Below are 20,713 nucleotides of genomic sequence, written 5' to 3' on the forward strand. Positions count from 1 at the left end.
TCTCTCTAGTTGTGGTGCATGGGCTCCAGAGCTCATGAGCTCTGTAGCTGCAGTACACGGGCTCTCTAGTTGTGGTGTGCGGGCTCAGTAGTTGTGGCACGCGGGCTTAGTTGTCCTGTGGCATGTGGGATCTTAGTTCCCCAGCCAGGGATCGAACCGGCATCCCCTGCATTGCAAGATGGATTCTTAACCACTGGACCACCAGGGAAGTCCCTCCCTTGAAATCATTTTGGAAAAAATAAAAAATTTGGCTCTAATGGAAATCAGATCCAGTTCAAAATATGCCTATGGGACTTCCCTGGTGGCGCAGTGGTTGGGAGTCCGCCTGCCGATGCGGGGGATGCGGGCTCGTGCCCCGGTCCGGGAGGATCCCACAAGCCGCGGAGCGGTTGGGCCCGTGGGCCATGGCCGCTGAGCCTGAGCGTCTGGAGCCTGTGCTCCGCAACGGGAGAGGCTGCGGCAGTGAGAGGCCCGCGTACCACAAAAAAAAAAAAAAAAATATGCCTATGGCTTCCCATACTATTCAGGGTGAAAGACAAATTCCTCTCTATGATGTCAAGGCCTCACAAGATCTGGTCTGGTTACCTCTCCTGTTACTCCCCAGCAAGTGCACTCTTGCCTGACCACCTATTTAAAACTACCTCACTCTATCTCCCTTCCCTGCTATATCCTTGAAAGCACTTATCACAAACAAACATTCTGTTGTTACTTACTTAGTTGTCTGTCTCTCCTCAATTGAGGGTCAGCAACAATGAGGGCAAAGGTATTTATTTTGTTCCCTGCATCCTGAGTGCTAGGTGCTCAGTAAAGATTTATTGATTGAGTGGATGTGTGCATGGCAGCAGAAGCTGGGAGGATGGAAATACAAGCTGACACCCAAAGGAGGGTTTATGGGGTGCTGTGGGGCTCTTCTCCCCTCTGCCTTTATTCCTATCCTCTGCTATGGTCCCTCCCTTCGCTGGAAGCCTGCCTCCTCCAGCAGATTTCCTTAAACCAAAACCCTGGGAATTGGAGGCACTCTTGGTCCCTTATAAACAACCAGAGCAAGGCCACTTCTTGATCTTAGGGAGGAAGTTTACAGGAATGCCTTTGGCCATATCGATGGCATTAGGTTTTACTGCGACTCCATTCTCGGGTGTATTAGTAGATCGAACATTTCTGGAGAGGACTGAAACCCCAATGATGCCAGTTGATGGCCTGTGGAAGAGGTGACGTTATGGTAAATTATGATCAAATCCTATGGCAGAGCCCATGATCTATAGGCAACATGGGCGTCAGCTGAAATTAAATGATGCTTGGATCCTGAAGTACAACCAGCAGGATCCCTGATATCCATTCTGTACGCCCGCCCCCTCACTTACTTCAGCGATCGGTGGAGGAAGCAAGGTTAGGGTCAGCCGCAGAGGACCCATCCTCCATCAAGCCCCGCCCCACTCTCTCTCTTGCATGACCCCGCCCACTAACCGATTTCCTAGTGGCACCGCCCCCACTCTGGTCCCGCCTCATCAGCAGATCTGCACTCGGCCTTCGCCCCGCCTCCCTACTCCTATCCTACTTGCCCCTTCCGGCCTGCCCTAGCGCCCAGACCCGGCCGCACTTCCCCGTTCCTTTCCTTTCTGACAGATCTAGTCTCGCGCGCTGGCGGGGTGCGAGTCCGAGAGCCTCCCCGAACGCTGAGGAGGGAATGTGGGGCGCGCAGGAAGGGGCCGGCCGCAGCATCAGGGCCGGCGCTGTCGTCCGCCTCCCTTTCCCCAGGCCCCGGAGCTGAGGCCCGAAACCAGAGCTCGGGGCAGCGCGGCTCCCTGGCCCCGGGCATGGAGGCCCCGGAGGCGGCACCCGCTCAGGCTGAGGGCGCGGAGCCGGCGCCCTGGGCGCACCTAGAGGCCCCCGCCCGCCTCCTGCTGCAGACGCTGCAGGCGGGGCCCGACGGGGCGCGGCGCGGCTTGGGGGTGCTGCGGGCTCTGAGCGGCCGCGGCGGGGAGCCCTTCGGCTGGGACCGCGTCTTTGAGGCGCTATGCCGGGAGGAGCCAGTAGTGGAGGGCCCGGACTGTCGCCTGGAGCTGTAAGTCGTCCGCCCGCGTTCCTCCTGTCCTGCTGGTCGCGGCGGCCGCTGGCGTAGCTCGGGGCGCCGCCCGTCATCCTCCACGGTGGTGTGAGGCAGGGGCTGGCGCTACCTACTTCTCTAGATGAGAAGACCGAGGCACAGAGAGGTGAAATACTTGCCCCGAGAGCGGGTCCCTGCCGCGCGCCCTGTGGGGCGGGGCCTCCGGCAGACCCTCATAGCGTAGGTACTGGTGCAGTGCTGCCTACCTAGACGAAAGACACCTGCCCTCGGTTGGGTGTAAATGAATAATTATGTCAGTGGATTCTAACTAATTTTAATCACACACTTCCATCTCTTACCTCCAGTATAGGTCAAGAGTACACGTGTGTTAAAATACGTACATTGTCAAGTATACATAAATAGAATTTTTTAAAAATTTTATTTTTATTTATTTATGGCTGTGTTGGGTCTTCGTTGCTGCACGCGGACTCTCTCTAGTTTCGGAGAGCAGGGGCTACTCTTTATTGCAGTGCGCGGGCTTCTCATTGCGGTGGCTTCTCGTTGCGGAGCACGGGCTCTAGGCACTCAGGCTTCAGTAGTTGTGGCATGCAGGCTCAGGAGTTGTGGCGCACGGGCTTAGTTGCTCTGCGGCATGTGGGATCTTCCTGGACCAGGGATGGAATCCGTGTCCCCTGCATTGGCAGGCGGACTCCTAACCACTGCGACACCAGGGAAGTCCCCATAAATAGAAATTTTAAACGTGGTAAATGACAATAAACATCTGATCATGCTGGCTTTATATTATCAGTTTTTCAAAGCATAATATACAGTTTAGGGGAAGATCTCTTACCTTGAGGATGGTGTTCTTGATAATTTTTAGTCTTTTGGGTGACTTTGAACTTTTTCCCCCTCTTTATGTGGCTAAGAATCCCTACTAGGAGCAGAAGTGTCAGCTCTGCCATTTTTGAATTAGGTTGTGCTTCCCTTACTGGTAGTCAGTTTCTTTTCTGACATCCTTGTAAGCCATGTGTCCATTTTGTGAGGGTGCGTTTTGTTAAGAAAGATAATACAGCGTCCATAGATGCACTTAACTATCGAGTTAAGTAAAATACAGAAAGTAACGTAGTGAGGTGCCACCTTCAGCCTCTAGGGGGCTGAAGAGCAGGCCTCCCACTCTCCTTGAATACCCCTCCCTAAGAAATGGGTTGGACACTGGAATATGGAGGGCCAATCCATATTTTAAATATTTGTAATACTTAATTTTTTATGTTTTAGATAAATAGAAATAGAAGTTCTATTATTTTCTTCCCACACTCCATCTTGAATTTCTTTCAATAGAATTTTCTGAATCCGCAAATTGGACGTTCTAGAAATGTTTACCCAATGGTCTGGCTCTTTCTGGACAGAGTAAGGGGAATGGAACGTGACCTGCGGTCCCTGGATAGAACTGTACTGCAGTATAATTGTTTTCTTTTGTAATGCTATGTATTTTATGCATTTAACCCTCTTATTCTGATAAGGGAATCCATGCACAAAAAAGGTAAAAGTCCTTGGAGTAGGCTCTTCCCGACTTCTCTACTTCAGTATCCTCCACCACAAATTGACAATCTTTTTAACTTTTACTCTAGTTTTTTCTCTCATTTAGTGTTTTTTCTCCACAAAAAAAAAAAGGTTTCGTTCCTGTCTTATATATCCCAAGTGCCTCTGTGTGTGATGACAAACAGCCCCACAAAGTCATGTATACAGAGGTGCAGAGGCGTGATGGGTGGTGGGCTAGATGCACTCATGACCTGCTTGCCACTCCAGCAAGCCTCAGGTCACATAGCATCTGCATTCGTGCCTTTGTCACGTTACAGATGGCTACTTTGCTCTGTCCACAACAGTCTTGCTGATCTGTGAAACTTATTCTCAGAGATTTAATTCAGTCAATAAATGTGCACCAAGTGCCTGCTTTAGGCTGGTGTTGTGCTGGGTACTGGGACACACAGGAAAGAGACACTGCTTCTGCCTCTCAGGAACTCAGTTCAGTGAAAGGAACATCAGAGCTGGACAGATGTGACCCTGTGAGTTCCAGGGGACTGCCAAGGGGAGCACAGGGCTGCAGGCTAAGCGTTGCTCTGTATTCTGGAGTATTATTTTTACGTAAAGTTTGGGAAAGGGCTTCTTTTTCTTTTTTACATAAAACAAGCATGGATCTATTATAGGGTAGGTTTCAACGTGAATTTCTGAGCTGAAATAGGAGATGTCAAAGAGCAGGGCCTAGTGTAGTGTAGAATAGATGCCCACTTGTTGAATGACTTCCATGCCGACTCGCAGGTACTGCCCACCAGCGCCCCCGTCTGTCCGGTGCCATCTAGCCTCTAGCTCTACCCAGTCTGCCCTATGTTCCTTTCAGCAAGACACTCTTAACTGCTTGTTCTCCCTCTGCTACCCAGGAAACCACTGCTGCTGCGATTGCCCCCGTTATGCCAGAGGAACCTGATGTCCCTACTGATGGCTGTTTGGCCGTCGCTGCCCGAAAGCAGTCTCCACCCTGTGCTGCAGATTGTGCAGCAGGATCCAAGCCCCGACCGTGATCCCTGGCTCCGGGCCCTTGGGGAATTTCTGCGAAGGGATCTGGGTGTTGGGGTCTCCACTGAGGGAGTGTCCCCACTGTCTAAAAGGTGCCAGAGACAGCTCCGAGGCCTGTGTAGGCAGCTGGGCCAAGGGGGCAGGAAGTTGAAGTTGCCCCAGGCTCCAGATCCCGAAGGGACAGAACAGGAGGAGGACAAGGACTCCCAGCGGCCTGGGAAACGCAGAAAGGAAGCGGAGGAAGAGCCTGCCAGTCCTGAGGGGGAGAGGGCCCCCAAGAGGCTCCGGTGGTTGGAAAAGGAAGAAGAAGAAAGTCATGAGGAAAACAGACCTGAACATGAATCTTTGGAATCCCTGGCCAATGGAGGAGGTGCATCGTCCATTAAGAACCAGCCTGTTTTGGGGGCTAAGCCCAGTGAGGCTGGTCAGAGTCTAGAGGATGCTAAGGGCCTACCTGAGAGTTTGGAGTTGCCCAGAGCTATCCAGGTACTAGGGTGAGGAGGCTGCTTTCGAGTGATTCTTCAGGAATGGGGGGTTTAAGCCGGTTGGGATACTGTGTCCCACCTCGGATGACTGTAGTCCGTGGAGCAAGGGGAAGGAGGTGGGGTTGAGGGAATGTAGTTTCTGCTCCACAGATTCTACGGAGGAGGGGGTGGGGACAGGAGTTACTGGAGGTGGGAGCCCTTGACCTAATGATCAATAGTGTGAGGTTAAGGGTACCACGGAAGAGGAAAGGCTCTGGAGCTACCCCTGCCACCCATCTTATGGGAATGGGGGAATCATACCAGCATCCAGCCTGTCCTCCCAGCCCAAGGCCTGGGTCTGCCCCCATTAGGATGTATGCAGAGAAGACAAGTCTGTTCAGTTAGGTTTACATAGGTCTTGTCTAGTTTGAGTTCTTTAAGCACTTTGCAAGGTTTACGTTCTGGCTCTCTTGAGTCATCTTTGCCCGCTAGTGCCCACTGACCTGGGGCCTTCTCAGAGAGGGGGCTGGGTCTGGGTTGGGGGCCATGCTGCGTGGGTGGGGACATGGCAGTGACTGGGCTCTCCTCTGCAGGAACAAGTTCCCAGGCTGCAGCAGCTGCTCAAGACCCTCGGGAAGGTGACTGGCCCTACTCTGCTACCCATAACCCTTCTTCCGCCCCCTGCCTGGACCCCAGCTGTGCCCAGGGAAGCCCCAGTGCAGTGAGGCACAGGCTGTTTGGGTGAGGGGGTTGGAATGAAGGTCTGAGGACAGTCCCTGCAAAGGCTTTTCTTGGTCCAAGTATGTTGTCTAACCTGAGACAGGTTCTAATTCCAGGCAAGTTCCTCTCTTCTAGTAGCACCTTCTGGGGTCCTTAGCCATCCACTCTGCCAATTGAAGGGGTGGCCTCAGTGACTTGTCACTGAGGGCTCTGCAGGTCCTAACATGGGATTTGCCTTCCCAGGGGTTGGAAGGGCTGGAGGGCACCCCACCAGTTGAGCTGCAGCTTCTCCACGAATGCAGTCCTGGCCAGGTGAGTCCAGAAAAACCGCCTGGCCCTGAGGACACGGTCCCTCTCCATTTAAATTTGTGTTTCCCTGCCTCATGTAGGAATTTGGGGAGGGGATTTTGTTGGGTTTTTTGGTCTCAGGGGCAGGGGTGACCCTCAGTGGTTTCTTTTAGCCCTTGGTTCCTCCCCGTAGGGCAGCTCTCCCCACCTTACCTTACCCTGGAGTGTCCTGGCCCCGCCCCTTCTGCTGCCCGGTTGGATTGAGACAGCCCAGCAGAGACAGGCTGAGTGTCCCGGTGTCCTCCCTCCTCCTTGGCAGGTGGACCTGGTGTGTGCCCAGCTGCAGCTCCCACAGCTCTCGGACACAGGTCTCCTGCAGCTCTGCACCTGGCTGCTGGCCCTTTCACCAGACCTCAGCCTCAGCAATGCTACTGTGCTGACCAGGAGCCTCTTCCTTGGACGGGTAGGTGCGCTGGGATACACATGGAGTGCCAGAGACAGTGAGTGAGAGAGTCTGAACCCTCAGTAGGGTGGGAGAGGGGGTTCCCAGCCTTGCATGCATCTGCTTGTCTGGGGAGCCGGGGGCAAGGGAAGGGCATAACCCCCTAGGCCATCTACCCACCTGGCATCTAACTCCTCCTTCTTGGGCCCCAGATCCTTAGAGAAGTGGAAGGGATTTGGGGTTTGGGATCAGGGATTTGGGAGCTGGGGAAGGGAGCTATGTGTCCTTTCCAATGAGTGGATCCATGTGAGTCCTAGATAAAAGAACTTCTTTTTTCTCTGTACTGTAATGTGTGAGCCTCTGAAATACGTGTTCAATAAACACTGATAGGAAGGAAGAAGAAAGAAATTAATATTTTCCTCCCCGTTGGCTGTAGATTCTCTCCCTGACTTCCTCAGCCTCCCGCTTGCTCACAACTGCCCTGACCTCCTTCTGTACTAAGTACACCTACGCCGTCTGCAGAGCCCTCCTTGGCCCTGTGCTCCAAGCCCCAGGAATAGGTAATTCTGGAATGGGCCCCAGGCCTGGTAGCTCTTCCCTGTCTGTTCCCAGCACCCTTCACCCCCCGGGTGGCCCTGGAGGAGCTGAGTTTTCAATAAATGAAGATACCTGTTGCTTCCCTGACGATGCCACCTGTAAAGGGCCAGGCATTTTGTTCCCTGCTAGCCCCATTCTCTCCTGCCAGCTGCTCCCAGACTTTTCCCCTCTGCTGTCGCCCACCCAGGTCCAGCTCAAACAGAGTTACTGTGTTGCCTTACAAAGGACGAGGCCCTGGAGCCGGACATGCAGGCTCTAATGCTGGGGTGAGTGTACAAGCTCCACGCTGGCCCCACCCGCACCTCCTGCCTCTGGCCAAACCGGCTCTTGGCATTCTGGACTTGGAGCCGGCTGGGTACCAGGGCCCATGCCTGAAATACAGGCAGTGGCACAGCCATTGCCCCCTCTCGCTGTCCTGAGCCTGGCTTGTGCCTTCCCACCTGTGGGCCCCTGTTAGTTGCCATCCCATGCACCTTCCCAAGCCCAGGGTTTCAGGCTTCTGTGCCAGGTGCCCCCGGGAATGTGAAGAGGCTGGCACTCCTGCTCTTGAGTTCTTGGCGTAGTTGGAACATGGCGTAGTGGTTCAGAGCACTGGCTCTGGAGTCAGACAGACATGGTTACAGGTCTCAACCTTGCCTTTTATTTAAATGTGTGAGTTTTAAACAGGTTATTGCATCTCTCTGAGCCTCTGTTTCCATGTATGAACTCTGTAGAGTTTTTCTAGATAATGTGATAATGCATTTAATGGCCTCGGCACAGTATTTGGCACCTAGTGAGTGCTCAAATGTTGTTATTAAATTGGTGTTAAATTTAGGTATCAAAATTGGGGAGTCAAGATACAGACATGTAGAAATAATGAGTAGGTGAGATCTCATTGGACACTAACATGAAATATGAAATGCTAAGTATAATATGAGAAGGGGACAGTCGCAAAAATACTGCCAGCCACCAGTTATTGAGCACTTTCTCTGTGCTTTAGATTCATTACTTCATTAGTCTTCATGCAATCCTGTGAGGTAAGTGCTGTGGCCACCTTAGAGATGGAAAAACTGAAGCTCAGAGAGGTTGAGGGAGGTGGCCAAAGGTCACACAGCCAGCAAGTGCAAAAGCCTGGGATCAAACCCAAGTCTGTGCGCCCAAGAAGCCACACCGTTTCCATGTGACATCCTGCTTTTCCAAACAAGCTGAGGACAGTAGGTGTAGCTGGAGTGGACCTCACCGTGGGCTGGGTTCCGCAGGGAGGTCTCGCCTTCTCTAGGAAGCCTCCTGTGTGTCATCTCACCCATCATCATCCTCCTCTTCCCTGGGTCGTCCTCCGCTTTCAAACTCAGGAGGCACTATCAACTCCTGGTTATTTTCCAGGGGACCTTTGTACCTCTCACTGCCAAATCCTTCATGTCAGGTCCCGGGAGTCTTGGGCTGTGGCCTTCCCAGCACTGAGTATGGGCTCTGCAGCAGTGGCTGCTAGATGGCCACCAGCATCGGGGGGCTCTGACTACTTCCTCTGTTGGCTGGAGATCTTGGCTGTCCCCAGGGCCTTGCCCTGCCTTGGGGTAGGAGCAGTAGATATTCAGGCTCAGGTGGGAGGCTGAGCTTTCCTCACTGGGGCCTGTGCCTTGCAGACAGATCTTGGAGCTGCCCTGGAAGGAAGAGACTTTCTTGGTGTTGCAGTCACTCCTGGAGCAGCAGGTGAGCAGGCTGCCTTGGGGAAGAGTGGACAAAGAAGTGCTGCAGTGCTGTGGCTGGGTGTGCAGCTCCTGGGTGTCTGACCCCTTCAGTGATGGAGGGGCAAGCAGGATGACTGCCCTCCAGCAGGGTGCCCATGACAGTGGGAGGGTCCAGGGGCTTGAAAGGCCGGTAGCAGAGAGCTGACTGCACGGTGAATCCCAGCTCTGCCTCTTAGTAGCTGTGTGGCCTTGGGGAGGGACTTTTTGATGTGTGTGTGTAAATTTAATTTATTTTTTAATTTAATTAATTTATTTTTTGGCCGCACTGAATGGCATGCGGGATCCTAGTTCCCCGACCAGGGATTGAACCCGTGCCCCCTGAAGTGGAAGCATGGAGTCCTAACCACTGGACTGCCAGGGACAGTGCCTAATTTATTTTTGAACAGGTAATAGATTCATATGTTCACAATTTTGAACGCTTAAAAGGATATAGTGAAAAAATTTTCCCCAGCCACCGAGATTCCCCTCCGCAGGGCTAATCAGTGTTACTAGTTGCAGGGGAACCCTCCCAGAGATGCTGTCTATATACAAGGACACATGGTGAAATTTACTTTTCCCCTGCCTTTTACATAGATGGTAACACACCAAGCTCAGTGCTCTGCACTTTGCTTTTTTCATCTAACAGTACATTTCGGCAGTTTTTCCATATATCAGTACCTAAAATTCTGCCTCATTTGTTTATAACGTAGGTAGTTGACTTAACCTCTTTATGCCTCAGTTTCCTCATCTGCAAAAGGGGAGTGATGATAGCACCTACCACATAAAACTGGGGTGAGGTTTAAATGGTATAATTGGTGTAACGTGCTCAGAGTGGTACCTAATGCATAATAAGTGTTTATTAAATTGTGACTATGAAGATCTGTTGTTATTATACTGCCAGTGCCCCCTTGGGACCTCACTCCTTTATATCTTCAACCACTAAGCCAGGCGAGGGATCCTTGTCCCCCATCTCCTAATCTGAGCCTGTGCAACAGTGGCCACCATTTTTTGAGACCTGTGTGCTAGGCTTTATGTGCATAATCTCATTTAATCCTTTTCACAGTCTTCAGAGTTTGACATCATGAGCCCCATTTTATAGATGTGGAAACCGAGTCTCAGTTAAGTGACCTGCACAGGGTCACCTGGTTAGGAAGTGATGGAGTTGGGAGTTGAATCCAGGGTCCTTTCTTGTGCTACTGTCTGATCTCCTAATGTGTGCAGGTGGAGATGCCCTCTGAGAAGTTCAGTGTGTTGATGGAGAAACTCTGTAAAGAGGGGCCAGCAGCCACCACGTCCATGGCCTATGCCAAGCTCATGCTGACAGTGGTAACCAAGTATCGGGCCAATGTGAGTATTGGTAGGGCCATGAGGGCTGCTCGTGCTGCTCTGAGCCTGCCACGAGGGTATATGTTTGTCAGGGAGAAAACCCTGAGTGTTAGCCTTGGAAACCACAAGTTCAAGCCCAAGACAGGGGAGTGAGACTGCTTAGGAGTTCATTCATCCAGCCAACACTGCTGTGGGCCAGATGCTATCTGGGGCATTAAGGAATCAACAGTGACCATATCACAGTTTCTGTCCTGGACTTGACCCTCTCCCCCGGTTAATGAGAGGGGAGAGAGATGATAACTGGCTCATTGTAATATCTGGTAGGAGCCAGGTGAAAGGTATGCACAGGGCATTTGATGACAGAGGAAAAGGGGGCAACTAAACCTTGTTTGTGGTTGGGAGTTGGGACAGGCTTCCTGACTCTTAAAGGGTGAGTGGTAGTCAAGGGCAGAGATGAAGGAAAGGGCATTCCAGGCAAAAGAAACGGTGTAAGCACTCAATGTCCCAGGGGATCTGCAGGTACATCATTGTAGCTGAGGCCTAAAATCCCAAGAGTAGATGGCTGTAGGGGATGAAGTTAGAGAGCTAAAATACTGAGAGCTGATACTTGTAGCCCCTCATATGTTCCAGGCATCGTTCTAAGCCCTTTGCATATGTTAACTCACTAGTTTATTCCAGGTGTTAGTCCTATGAGAAGATACTATTATTAGCTCCATTTTATAGGTGAGGAAATTGAGACACAGGTTAAAGTAATTTGCCTGAGGTCACATTGCCAAGTCATGGTAGCATCTAATGGAGGGCCCTGTAGGTTAATGGTGAGGAGCTTGGACTTTATCTTGAAGACCAGGTCTTCTCTTGGCTCTTAACCCTTTTCTTGGGATCACAGGCCTATGTGATGATTTGGTGAAAGGCATACATCCCCCCAGAAAAATGGAAATATGAATACACATCTTATGCACAATTTCAGGAAGCTCCTGGATCCTCTGAAGACCCTCTGTAGATCCTGGAAGGACCTGCAATATGAGGCATCAGAGGTTATCTCAGGGCCTTCAGCTGGAGTGACCTGATTAGATTTGTATTCTGTAAAGAAACCTCTGGCCTTGGCAAGGAGTGGGGATTGGAGAGTGAAGGTACAGGGCAGAGATGGGTCAGAGGTTGCAGCAACAGGTCAGGGAAGAAAGAGTGGCCCAGAAGGAATGTGGCAGCCACAGTGGAGTGTCTCTGAACCTCAGTTTCCTCATCTGTAAAATGGGAGGATTGTGAGGATTAAATGAAGTCATGCATATAAAGTGCTGCCCCATAGTAAGCACCTAATAATTGTCAACTATTCTTAATATGGCTGACATAGTACGTTGTGCAGTTAGTATTTGACCCCAGGTCTACCTGAATCCAAACACCTTGCTTAACCATGGTGAGATAATGAGGATAGATTGCTCAGGGAGTCATCTCCTCTTATTGTCCTTGTGTCCTGGATTTCTCTCTTCTAACTAAACAGAGCCCAGGGGCAGAGGGGAGATGGGAGGGATCAGCTGCTGGAGTCCAGACATGATTCTTCCTTCTCTCCAGATCAGTGAGCCCCAGAGGCTGGGCCTGGCTGCAGTTCTGGAGCTCAATACCACTTTCCTGAAGAAGTCCCTGCAGGCTGCCCTGAGACAGCTGGCCCCCTGACCATCCACCAAGGGACCACCCTCCCGGACCTCCCTCATCAGATTCCCGAAGGACACTTCTGCCCTGAGCACCTCATCCTGCCCCTTGCCTGGGGGTCAGGGCTGAGCCTGGCCATCCCAGGGGTCAACTGTCTCCCTGCTCCAGGCTGCAGAGAGGCCATCTGGGCCTCCCAGCCAGCAGGAAGGGTCTGGGGCTAAGGGGGCTGGGTGAGTTGTATTACCAAGAGCTGCTGAGCCTGGGCTGCCTCCTTGTCATTTCTACCTCAGGCTGTGGGGACAGACACTTTAAGATAGGCATCAGACTTCCTTGATGGTCCAGCGGTTAAGATTCTGCACTTCCATTGCAGGGGACGAGGGTTGGATCCCTGGTTGGGGGAGTTCCGCATGCCGTGAGATGTGGCCAAAATATAATAATAAATAAAATAGGAGTTAAGATAGGCCTCAGTAGGGTCAAAGCAGACCCAGAGTGGACGACAGTGATGCTCCAGGAGCCCCGGGAGATCTGTATGTTTAGCACAGATCTCTCGTGCTCAAGTGTATGTTATGATCCTCTGTGTTGTTTCTGACTTAAATAATAATTTATCAGTGGTATTTCATAAAAAGCAGGAAGTTCAGTAATGTTTTATTAGAAGCAGTGCCTGCCTTCCTACTAACTCTGGGTGTTTGCTGAAAACACATACCACGCCATCCCCACCCTGCTCAGTGACAGGGGCATCTTTTTCCAAGGGAAATGTTCGGTGAGGGGAAGGTGGTAGAGTTCTGTGGGCCAGATCATGTATGATACCACCCACCCCAGCCCTATCAGAGCTGTTGAGTACATGGGTGGGCTGTGCATCCTGCACTGCGGAGGGGGGCTTGAGGGTGAGAGTAACTCAGCCTGGAGTTGGGGAAGACTTTTGGGCAGATGATGGCTTTTGAGGAGGGATCTGAAGGGCTCCTGGGATTACTGTGAGCAGAGAACAGGATGAGGCCTATTGGACAGGAAAGACAGAAAAGGTGTGCAATACTGTGGGCTTGTGTGTTCTACAACTATATTCCCACAGCACTTAGCTAGGCGCCTTGTTCATAGTAAACACTGAACCTGGGGACTTCCTTGGTGGTCCAGTGGGAAAGACTCAGCGCTCCGAATGCAGAGGGCCTGGGTTCGATCCCTGGGCAGGGAACTAGATCCCACATGCATGCTGCAACTAAGAGTTCGCATGCCGCAAATAAGATCACACATGCTGCAACTAAACATGCCACAATGAAGATCCAGCACAGCCAAAATAAATATTTAAAAAACAAACAAACAAAAAGACACAACCTGGAGATGTTACTGAGTCAACTATCAGGTGAAAGTTCATCACAGAACCCTACCCGCTCCTCCCCACCGCAGGCTCTGAGGCGCCGGGAAGAGAACTCGACATTTCCCTTCCCACAACTTCCTCAGAAGCCGTGAGCCCCCGTTAGAACAAGATGATGAGGGAGAGAGGTCAGGAGCAAAGCCTGCTTTTGAGAAGTGAAGCAGGTGCTAAGGTCAGGAGGAAGCGTGGAGGTTTAAGGGACAAACATGTCGGAATTGCACGCTCTCAGCGGCCGACACGGGGCGGCGCCCAGGAGTGTGACTACTGCAGCTCACCGCCCTGGGCCCAGCCTCTTCCCTAAGGGCCTGGGCAGCTGCTGGTGGCAACGGGCGCCCGGGACCGCCGCAGCTCTGTGGTCTCCGCGTAGGTCTAGCAGTGCAACACGCGGCTGCCGCGGCGCCCCACCCCCGGCACTGAGCGACCCGACTGCTCTCAAGGGGGAAGCCGCGGGAACAAGGCATCTCTCGCGATAACCAGGTCCTATTTGAGCGCGTGCGCGAACTGAGTTGTCTCTTTTCCGGTTATCGCGGCGGCAGGAGTTATGAGGTTAGTGGCGCTTCGAGTGATATCCGTACTCATCCGCGCCTCCGGGCGCTCCCGTGGGGAGGGAGACACTACGGGCGGAATCGGGGGTCCTTGCTTATGCTTCGTAGCGGGGCATTTTTGCCAGGCTTCGGCCTACGGGCCTGGCGTTGGAGTTCGCGTGCCAAGGCCGGCCGCCAGTAGGGCCCCTCTTCCCCGGGGTTTGCATCTGGTCCAGAGTGCCTCACTTGGCGTCCGGAATACCCGGGGAGTATTCCGTGGACCATCCCCGAGCCTGAGCCTTCTGACACTCCAACGGATTGGTCCACTGCTCGCTGGTCCTGATCGCTCGTCTTGTTTCCTTCTTGCAGCAGCAAAGTCTCCCGAGACACCCTCTATGAGGCAGTGCGGGAAGTCCTGCACGGGAACCAGCGCAAGCGCCGGAAGTAAGCGCGGACTTCCGCGGAGGGCAGCTTTGGGAAGCCGCGGATGGTCCGTTAACTTTGTTACGCTTTTTTAAGGTTTTTGGAGACGGTGGAGCTTCAGATAAGCCTGAAGAACTATGACCCTCAGAAGGACAAACGCTTCTCGGGCACCGTCAGGTTGGCACCGTTCTAATCCCACCCAGCCCTCAGTGTCCCCATGCCTGTCTCCTCCCTTCAGGCTCCTGTTGAGCCCGAGGCGGCCAGGCACGTGTGGCACTGAAGTGCTCGGGTAGTGCAGACCCCCTGCTCCGGGCAGGCGTGGCTGGACGGACCCCCACCCTGGGTCTTAAAACAAGAGGGGAGGCGTGGGGAGGCCTTGGCTGAGCCCGCCGGCTAGTTTGAGAAGCCAAACTAGCTGTTGGTGAATGCGGACGCTCTGGGTAAGGCTCAGTACTGCAGCGGTCCCAGACCCCTTCATCTGCCCTTGGGACCCAGGGCTGGGTGTGACCTATACTGTTCCCCAAAATGCAGGCTTAAGTCCACTCCCCGCCCCAAGTTTTCCGTGTGTGTTCTGGGGGACCAGCAGCACTGTGATGAGGCCAAGGCTGTGGATATCCCCCACATGGACATCGAGGCCCTGAAGAAACTCAACAAGAATAAGAAACTGGTCAAGAAGCTGGGTGAGTGTGCCTGGTGTGGTTCTTCCCCGGCCACCCACCCATCATGGTGTGGTTTTGTATGTGGGGTAGGGTGGAGGCAGTTCTCACTGGAGTGGTAGAACAGGAGTATTTCTGCCACTTGGATTTTAAAGTGATGGTGGGGTAGAGTCAGGACAGAAAGGATCTGCTGTGGTTGGTTAACTTGACTGGTATTTTTTAGCCACGTGAAAATTCTATTTTGCTTTGAGAATTGGATTTAATAAAGGAAGAAAGCCAAGCAGTGGTTCTTTTCTAAGCAAGCGAGAACTGTCACATTGATAGGTCAGGTGTTGGTACATTCTGAATTGAAATTTCTACTTAAAACTTCCATATTTCATTTTAACCTTTAGGCTATGTGATTTGAGCATTTTACAGATAAACAGGTAACCCAGTTGTGTAGCTAAAAAGGCAGGATTTGAAACCAGGCAGACTTAACTAGCGTGAGCATTTTCATTGCAAGATGGGTTGTGAGTCAGCCTGGACTTCTACCGGGTTTCATGTGAATGTTGGGCCAGTAAAAGTCCAGAGGATGGAGATAATACTGGAATGGGGAGAGGATTAAAAAGACTCGGTAGCTGGGCTTCCCTGGTGGCGCAGTGGTTGAGAGTCTGCCTGCCGATGCAGGGGACACGGGTTCGTGCCCCAGTCCGGGAAGATCCCACATGCCGCGGAGCGGCTGGGCCCGTGAGCCATGGCCGCTGAGCCTGCGCGTCCGGAGCCTGTGCTCCGCAACGGGAGAGGCCACAACAGTGAGAGGCCCGCGTACCGCAAAAAAAAAAAAAAAAAAAAAAAAAAGACTCGGTAGCTGGGGAAGGGGTAGATTGCTGGTTAGAGGCCACTTCTGCGGCTGTCTCATAGCCCTGTTTAGAGGTGTCTTCAGGGGCCAGGTCCTAACGGCTTCCTCTCTTTACCAGCCAAGAAGTATGATGCCTTTTTGGCTTCAGAGTCTCTGATCAAGCAGATCCCACGAATCCTGGGCCCAGGCCTGAATAAGGCCGGCAAGTTCCCTTCCTTGCTGACCCACAATGAGAACATGGTGGCCAAAGTTGATGAAGTGAAGTCCACAATCAAGTTCCAGATGAAGAAGGTGAGAAGGTCTAGCCAGTTGCATAGGTTGAACAGTGGTGAAGTTGACCCACGTTCTCCAAGTGGGAGCTCTGGTTTGCATTTCTGTGGATACTTAGGACTTGTGACAGTCACCTAACAGGATTGAAGCTTTTCAAATAACTCTGGTCTTGGTCTGGGGCCAGAGCACTGCTCATTAGGTCACTGGAGGTCATAGGGATGGGCCATCTGGCTTGTAGACGGGCCCACTCTACATTTTCTTGAATCTAGCCACCAACCTGATTTGACCTTCCTCTCCCCACAGGTGCTGTGTCTGGCAGTGGCTGTTGGCCACGTGAAAATGACAGATGATGAGCTTGTGTACAACATCCACTTAGCTGTCAACTTCCTGGTGTCGTTGCTCAAGAAAAATTGGCAGAACGTTCGGGCTTTGTACATTAAGAGCACCATGGGCAAGCCCCAGCGCCTGTACTAAGGCACAGCTTAATAAACCATATTCCCACCATTACCACCGTCTCCTGTGGCTTTGGGACTGATGAGCCAGTGATGGGTAGTCATTTACTGCAGACAAGGCAGGGCATTCTTTCTGCCCTCAGAAACATGGAGTCTTATTAAGATCTCCTGGATACTAATAGGGCTGCTAATCAGGGCTGAAGTTTTTCAAATAACCCTGAGAAGAGCAGATCGGGGCCATTAGCCCAGCCTGTACTGCTGCTGCCTGTTACTAGTGGAAAGTGGGGGGTTAGAACCTTCACATGGAGGACACTGACTTGGCCTTTCCTTGGCAGCATGCCTAACCTATGGCCGGTATGCCAGCAGTTCTTAACATGGGCTTTTTGTTTGGAGGGCTTTTTGATCCCTTGAAATCATTTGGGGTCTTGGTCTGCAGGAATCCCCAAGTAGTTACAAATGGAGATTGGGGTTTGGTGAGCCTGGGATTGGCTTCCTAGATGCTTCTGATTAGAGTGGTCCACATACCCTGAGAAACTGGTCTAGTATTTGCTTTCTTGACGCACAAATTGAGTACCCTTATGTTTGGGGGTAGTGATTTACTAGGTAAGATATTTAGGAAGAAAAATGAGAAGACCTGATAATACTCTGATCTAGGGACCCTGTTGTCTAGGGGAGTTTGGTAAATGGGTGGAATCTGCCTGTGGAAACTTCTAGGCCCCCTCCCTGGCTTGAGGAACTTCCTGTTGCCGTTCTTGCCTCCAGCACCCAGCACTGGAAAGGTGGCTCTGGTGTGGTGGGAAATACCTGTGATTTAACCGTTGACTTTATTTTTTACAATATTTTATTTGGCTGCGCCGGGTCTTAGTTGCTGTACGGTGGATCTTTAGTTGTGGCGTGAACTCTTAGTTGTGGTATGAGGGATCTAGTTGCCTGACCAGGGATCCAAGCCGGGCCCCCTGCATTGGGAGTGTGCAGAGTCTTAGTCACTGGACCACCAGGGAAGTCCCTAACCTTTGACTTTAATCTGCCTCATTTAACTTTGGTAAATAAAGGAACTAGACCTGAAAGGCTAATCAAAGCATAAATAAAAAATGCTGCACCTTCTCAAAACAAGCTTTATCTGTATTTGAACAGTGAAAAGCACAAGGTATTCACCAAAAGATTTGTCATTTTAGCTTTCAAGTTATAACTGCAGGTAAAGTAGCTAATCTTGTGATGAGCAGAGAATTTTGGTTCTCAAGGTGGTGATAGGCCTAACTTGCTCCTTAACCACAGTTAGGAGTGATGAAATACCTAGGCTTGTTGAACAATGTTCCCAATGGGTAAGGAGGGGGAAAAGCTGGCTGTGAAACTAGTTAGGATCCAATTTTACTGAAAGGAAAAAACTTTATGCCTAGTTAAAGTGTTGGAAGCTTACATACTAATGTTGACCACATTCAAAGCTGGGAGTTTATGTGATTTAGGGGATTTTCTGAAGTTCAATGATTTTTGTAATCAGAGAAAGGCAACAGCTCAAATAAGGCAGGAAAACTTGTGATTTGATGACTAGAGGAATATAATATAAAAAGTAATTGACAAATATGGGTACTTTTTTTTTTTTTTTTTTGCAGTACACAGGCCTCTCACTGTTGTGGCCTCTCCCATTGCGGAGTGCAGGCTCCGGACACACAGGCTTAGCTGCCATGGCTCACGGGCCCAGCCGCTCCGTGGCATGTGGGATCTTCCCAGACCGGGGCACGAACCCGTGTCCCCTGCATCGGCAGGCGGACTCTCAACCACTGCGCCACCAGGGAAGCCCAAGTATGAGTACATTTTATACCCTGTCTTTTACAAAGCTGAGTACAGCAAGAGAAAATAAAAGACGTGAGGACCATTAGGTGAAGGGAAACAAGCAGGTCTCGCTTGTTAAGGTGGGCCCCAGTGCACCTTTGGTGGCCAACCCTGAGAGCCATAATGATCACAGGGCCTGTGAGAGAAAAGCAAACCACTTCTAGAAGCCAGGAAGACAATTGTTTGCACCAATAGCTGTGCTATCAATGAGCAGCGTCACAGTGGAGCAAGGGTTTCAGGGGAGGTTCCCATGACACTGTGCATACAATTTCTCGGGTGGAAGAAGACCAGCCGGGTGGTTGTCTGTGGGCTGAGGCCCCCCCCCCCGTGCCCGAGTGAATCCCAGCTCTGCCACTCAGGAGCCGTGGGAGGCTGCTGAGCCGGCCTCTTCCAGAAAACTCATCTGAAAGTGCAACTGATGATGGTACCTACTAAAAGCATGACGGGCTTTGCACAGTGCCAGGCACTTAGTGTTCGGTTAAACAGCAGTTGTAAAATGGCAGTTAGGTATAGCTGCAGACACGTGTGCACCAGAGCGGGCACACCAGTCCCTGCTTGTCTGCCTTGGTTGGGTTTAGGACAGATTGAATGGAGGCCATCCCAAGGACATCTATCTCATTAATGGTGATGAGTGGGGAGAACAAGGTGCCTTCAGAATCAGTCACACCCTCTTGTTTGAAAAGAGCCAAGGATTGAAATCCTTAAAAATAGTTTTGGAAACTATAGGAATGTTTTAGAAATACTTGGGAACTTGAGTCCTACTGGATTATTGATTTGCATCACCTGAATTTAAAAATTAAACCCACTCCACTTTATAAATCTATGCCTTATGTGTTGGGATAGGAGTACTTAAAAACTAAGTCTATATTAAACCAATATGACTCACCACCTTCTGCTGGCCTGCCCAGAAGCTGTTTAGAGCCGTGGTGCCTGCGCTCCAGAGGCCCGTGGCACCATGATAGAGGTGAAAGGAAAAAGCAGGAGGCAGAATGGGAAAGCAAAGCAAACAACGGAGAACACGTGTGGTGGCAGACTGATTCGATTCTAAGTGAGGGTTGAGCTATCTTAAACCCCAGCCTCTAGGATGGTTTTAGGCTTTAGACTAAAGCTTAGTGTGCATCTGAGTTAGAATTCAGGGTTCAGATATCTGGGGAGCCCCAGTTCTCCAGCATTTGTACTAGAAGGAAATAAAGAGCCCCCATGAAACCCCAGGACTGCTCAGGCTTTGACCGTGGAATTGGCAAAATGATGGCCCACCTCCATCTTCCCTAGGGGCATCAGAAACAAGAGGGGCAGGAAAGAGAACTACCGGCCTCTTCTTTGGGCCCCTGTTTTCTTGGCCTTTTCTTGCAGCTTTCCACAGAACCCTGGTCAGGGAGAGCCACTTCCAGGAGAGAGCCCTGGGCTTTGGGCTCACAAGACCAACCTTCTTATCCTGGTTCCTTCCCTATTTTGAGACCTCAAAACTATGTAGTTATCACCCGCCCCTGTGCCCCTGTATCTGCTACATTCGTATATGAGGGTGGGGGGTGGCCAGTGAGGAGGCCAGCCATATTTCACCTACAGTATTCTAATAGAAATCACCTGCAGGCTGTTTACTCCAGGAGCATGAGGGCAACCCACGTGATGATGATTCAAGCACCCAACACATACAATGACCTATTAGTAGAGACTGGATTTTGCATCCAGCCCTAGGCATAGCACATGGTGGGTCTTTCATAAACCATTTCCATCTCCAGGAACCCCTCCCACTTGGTTGGGGCTCCAGGCACACTCCCCATCCTGCAAGCAACAGTCTTGGGTCCCTCCAGTGCAGTGGACCAAGACAAAAGGCTGCCTGATTATTTAATAGTATACCAAGTGCCTGGGCTTAAAGTCAGAAGACCAGGTTCAAATCCTGGTCTTACCACTGACAGCTGAGTGAGAAGAGCATTTAACCTCTTCTGTTTCCCCATCTGCAAAATTGGAGGTTGGACCAGAATGATCTAGAAGATGAGATTCTAGAGTAGGGTTGCCAGATTCAGCAAATGAAAATACAGGATGCCCAGTTAAATTTGAATTTCTGATAAACCACCCATGTCCACTGAGGACACTGAGGTTTTCCCAGGCAGACAGGGGCAGGTTGGAGTCCAGCTTCCCCCGCCCCCCCGCCCCGCCCCGCCCCGCCCTGCCCCCACCCCGACTAGCAGCCATCCACTTCGGGAGCACTCACCTCCTTGAGGCTCTTTCCTCATGTGTGGAGTGAGGATGGGGCGGTGAGAACCAGTAGTAGCCACTGTGGACTGTGGGGATTTAACAGGGGGCCCATCTCAGTATTGAAGTCACCTGGGGCAAGTCACTTCATTTAAAGAGACAAGGCAACATAAGGCTCACTTCAGTGCTCAACTCACGACAGGAGGGGTGGGAAAAAGGTTGGAGTTGGCCAAACTTTCACAAGACCCCTAAATCCTATTTTCTTTTTCTTTTTTTTGGCCGTGCTCTTCGGCTTACAGGATCTTAATTCCCCGACCAGGGATCCAACCCGGGCCCTCGGCAGTGAAAGCGTGCAGTTC

At 51.4% G+C, this 20,713-nt stretch overlaps 2 protein-coding genes across 8 annotated transcripts; both read left to right on the forward strand.

The window, feature by feature from the left end:
• The first annotated feature begins 1,544 nt into the window (after nt 1–1,544).
• On the forward strand, nt 1,545–13,368 carry FANCE (FA complementation group E). 7 transcript variants are annotated; one of them, XR_009542925.1, is made up of 11 exons: nt 1,558–2,062; nt 4,480–5,101; nt 5,673–5,717; nt 6,043–6,111; nt 6,407–6,550; nt 6,966–7,089; nt 7,314–7,392; nt 8,749–8,815; nt 10,054–10,179; nt 11,725–12,032; nt 13,201–13,368. XR_009542925.1 is itself a non-coding variant. In XM_060162656.1 (10 exons), exons 1-10 carry the CDS (start codon nt 1,815–1,817, stop codon nt 11,730–11,732), a joined length of 1,527 nt encoding a protein of 508 aa, XP_060018639.1. In that variant the 5' UTR covers nt 1,545–1,814; the 3' UTR covers nt 11,733–12,264. The 7 variants fall into 7 exon arrangements, 4 of the variants coding, with proteins under 4 accessions (XP_060018639.1, XP_060018640.1, XP_060018641.1 ...); XR_009542926.1 differs by lacking the exon at nt 13,201–13,368 and having other exon boundaries at nt 1,545–2,062; nt 8,753–8,815; nt 11,725–12,264; XR_009542927.1 differs by lacking the exon at nt 13,201–13,368 and having other exon boundaries at nt 1,545–2,062; nt 8,753–8,815; nt 11,730–12,264.
• A 202-nt stretch (nt 13,369–13,570) lies between these two features.
• Nucleotides 13,571–16,386, forward strand: RPL10A (ribosomal protein L10a). The gene is made up of 6 exons (XM_060162660.1): nt 13,571–13,714; nt 14,062–14,136; nt 14,212–14,292; nt 14,647–14,795; nt 15,728–15,900; nt 16,183–16,386. The coding sequence occupies exons 1-6, from the start codon at nt 13,710–13,712 to the stop codon at nt 16,351–16,353; spliced, it is 654 nt and encodes a 217-aa protein (XP_060018643.1). The 5' UTR covers nt 13,571–13,709; the 3' UTR covers nt 16,354–16,386.
• The last annotated feature ends 4,327 nt before the right edge of the window (nt 16,387–20,713 follow it).

The sequence above is a fragment of the Lagenorhynchus albirostris genome, chromosome 10 (genome assembly GCF_949774975.1).
Source record: "Lagenorhynchus albirostris chromosome 10, mLagAlb1.1, whole genome shotgun sequence".
NCBI lineage: Eukaryota > Metazoa > Chordata > Mammalia > Artiodactyla > Delphinidae > Lagenorhynchus > Lagenorhynchus albirostris.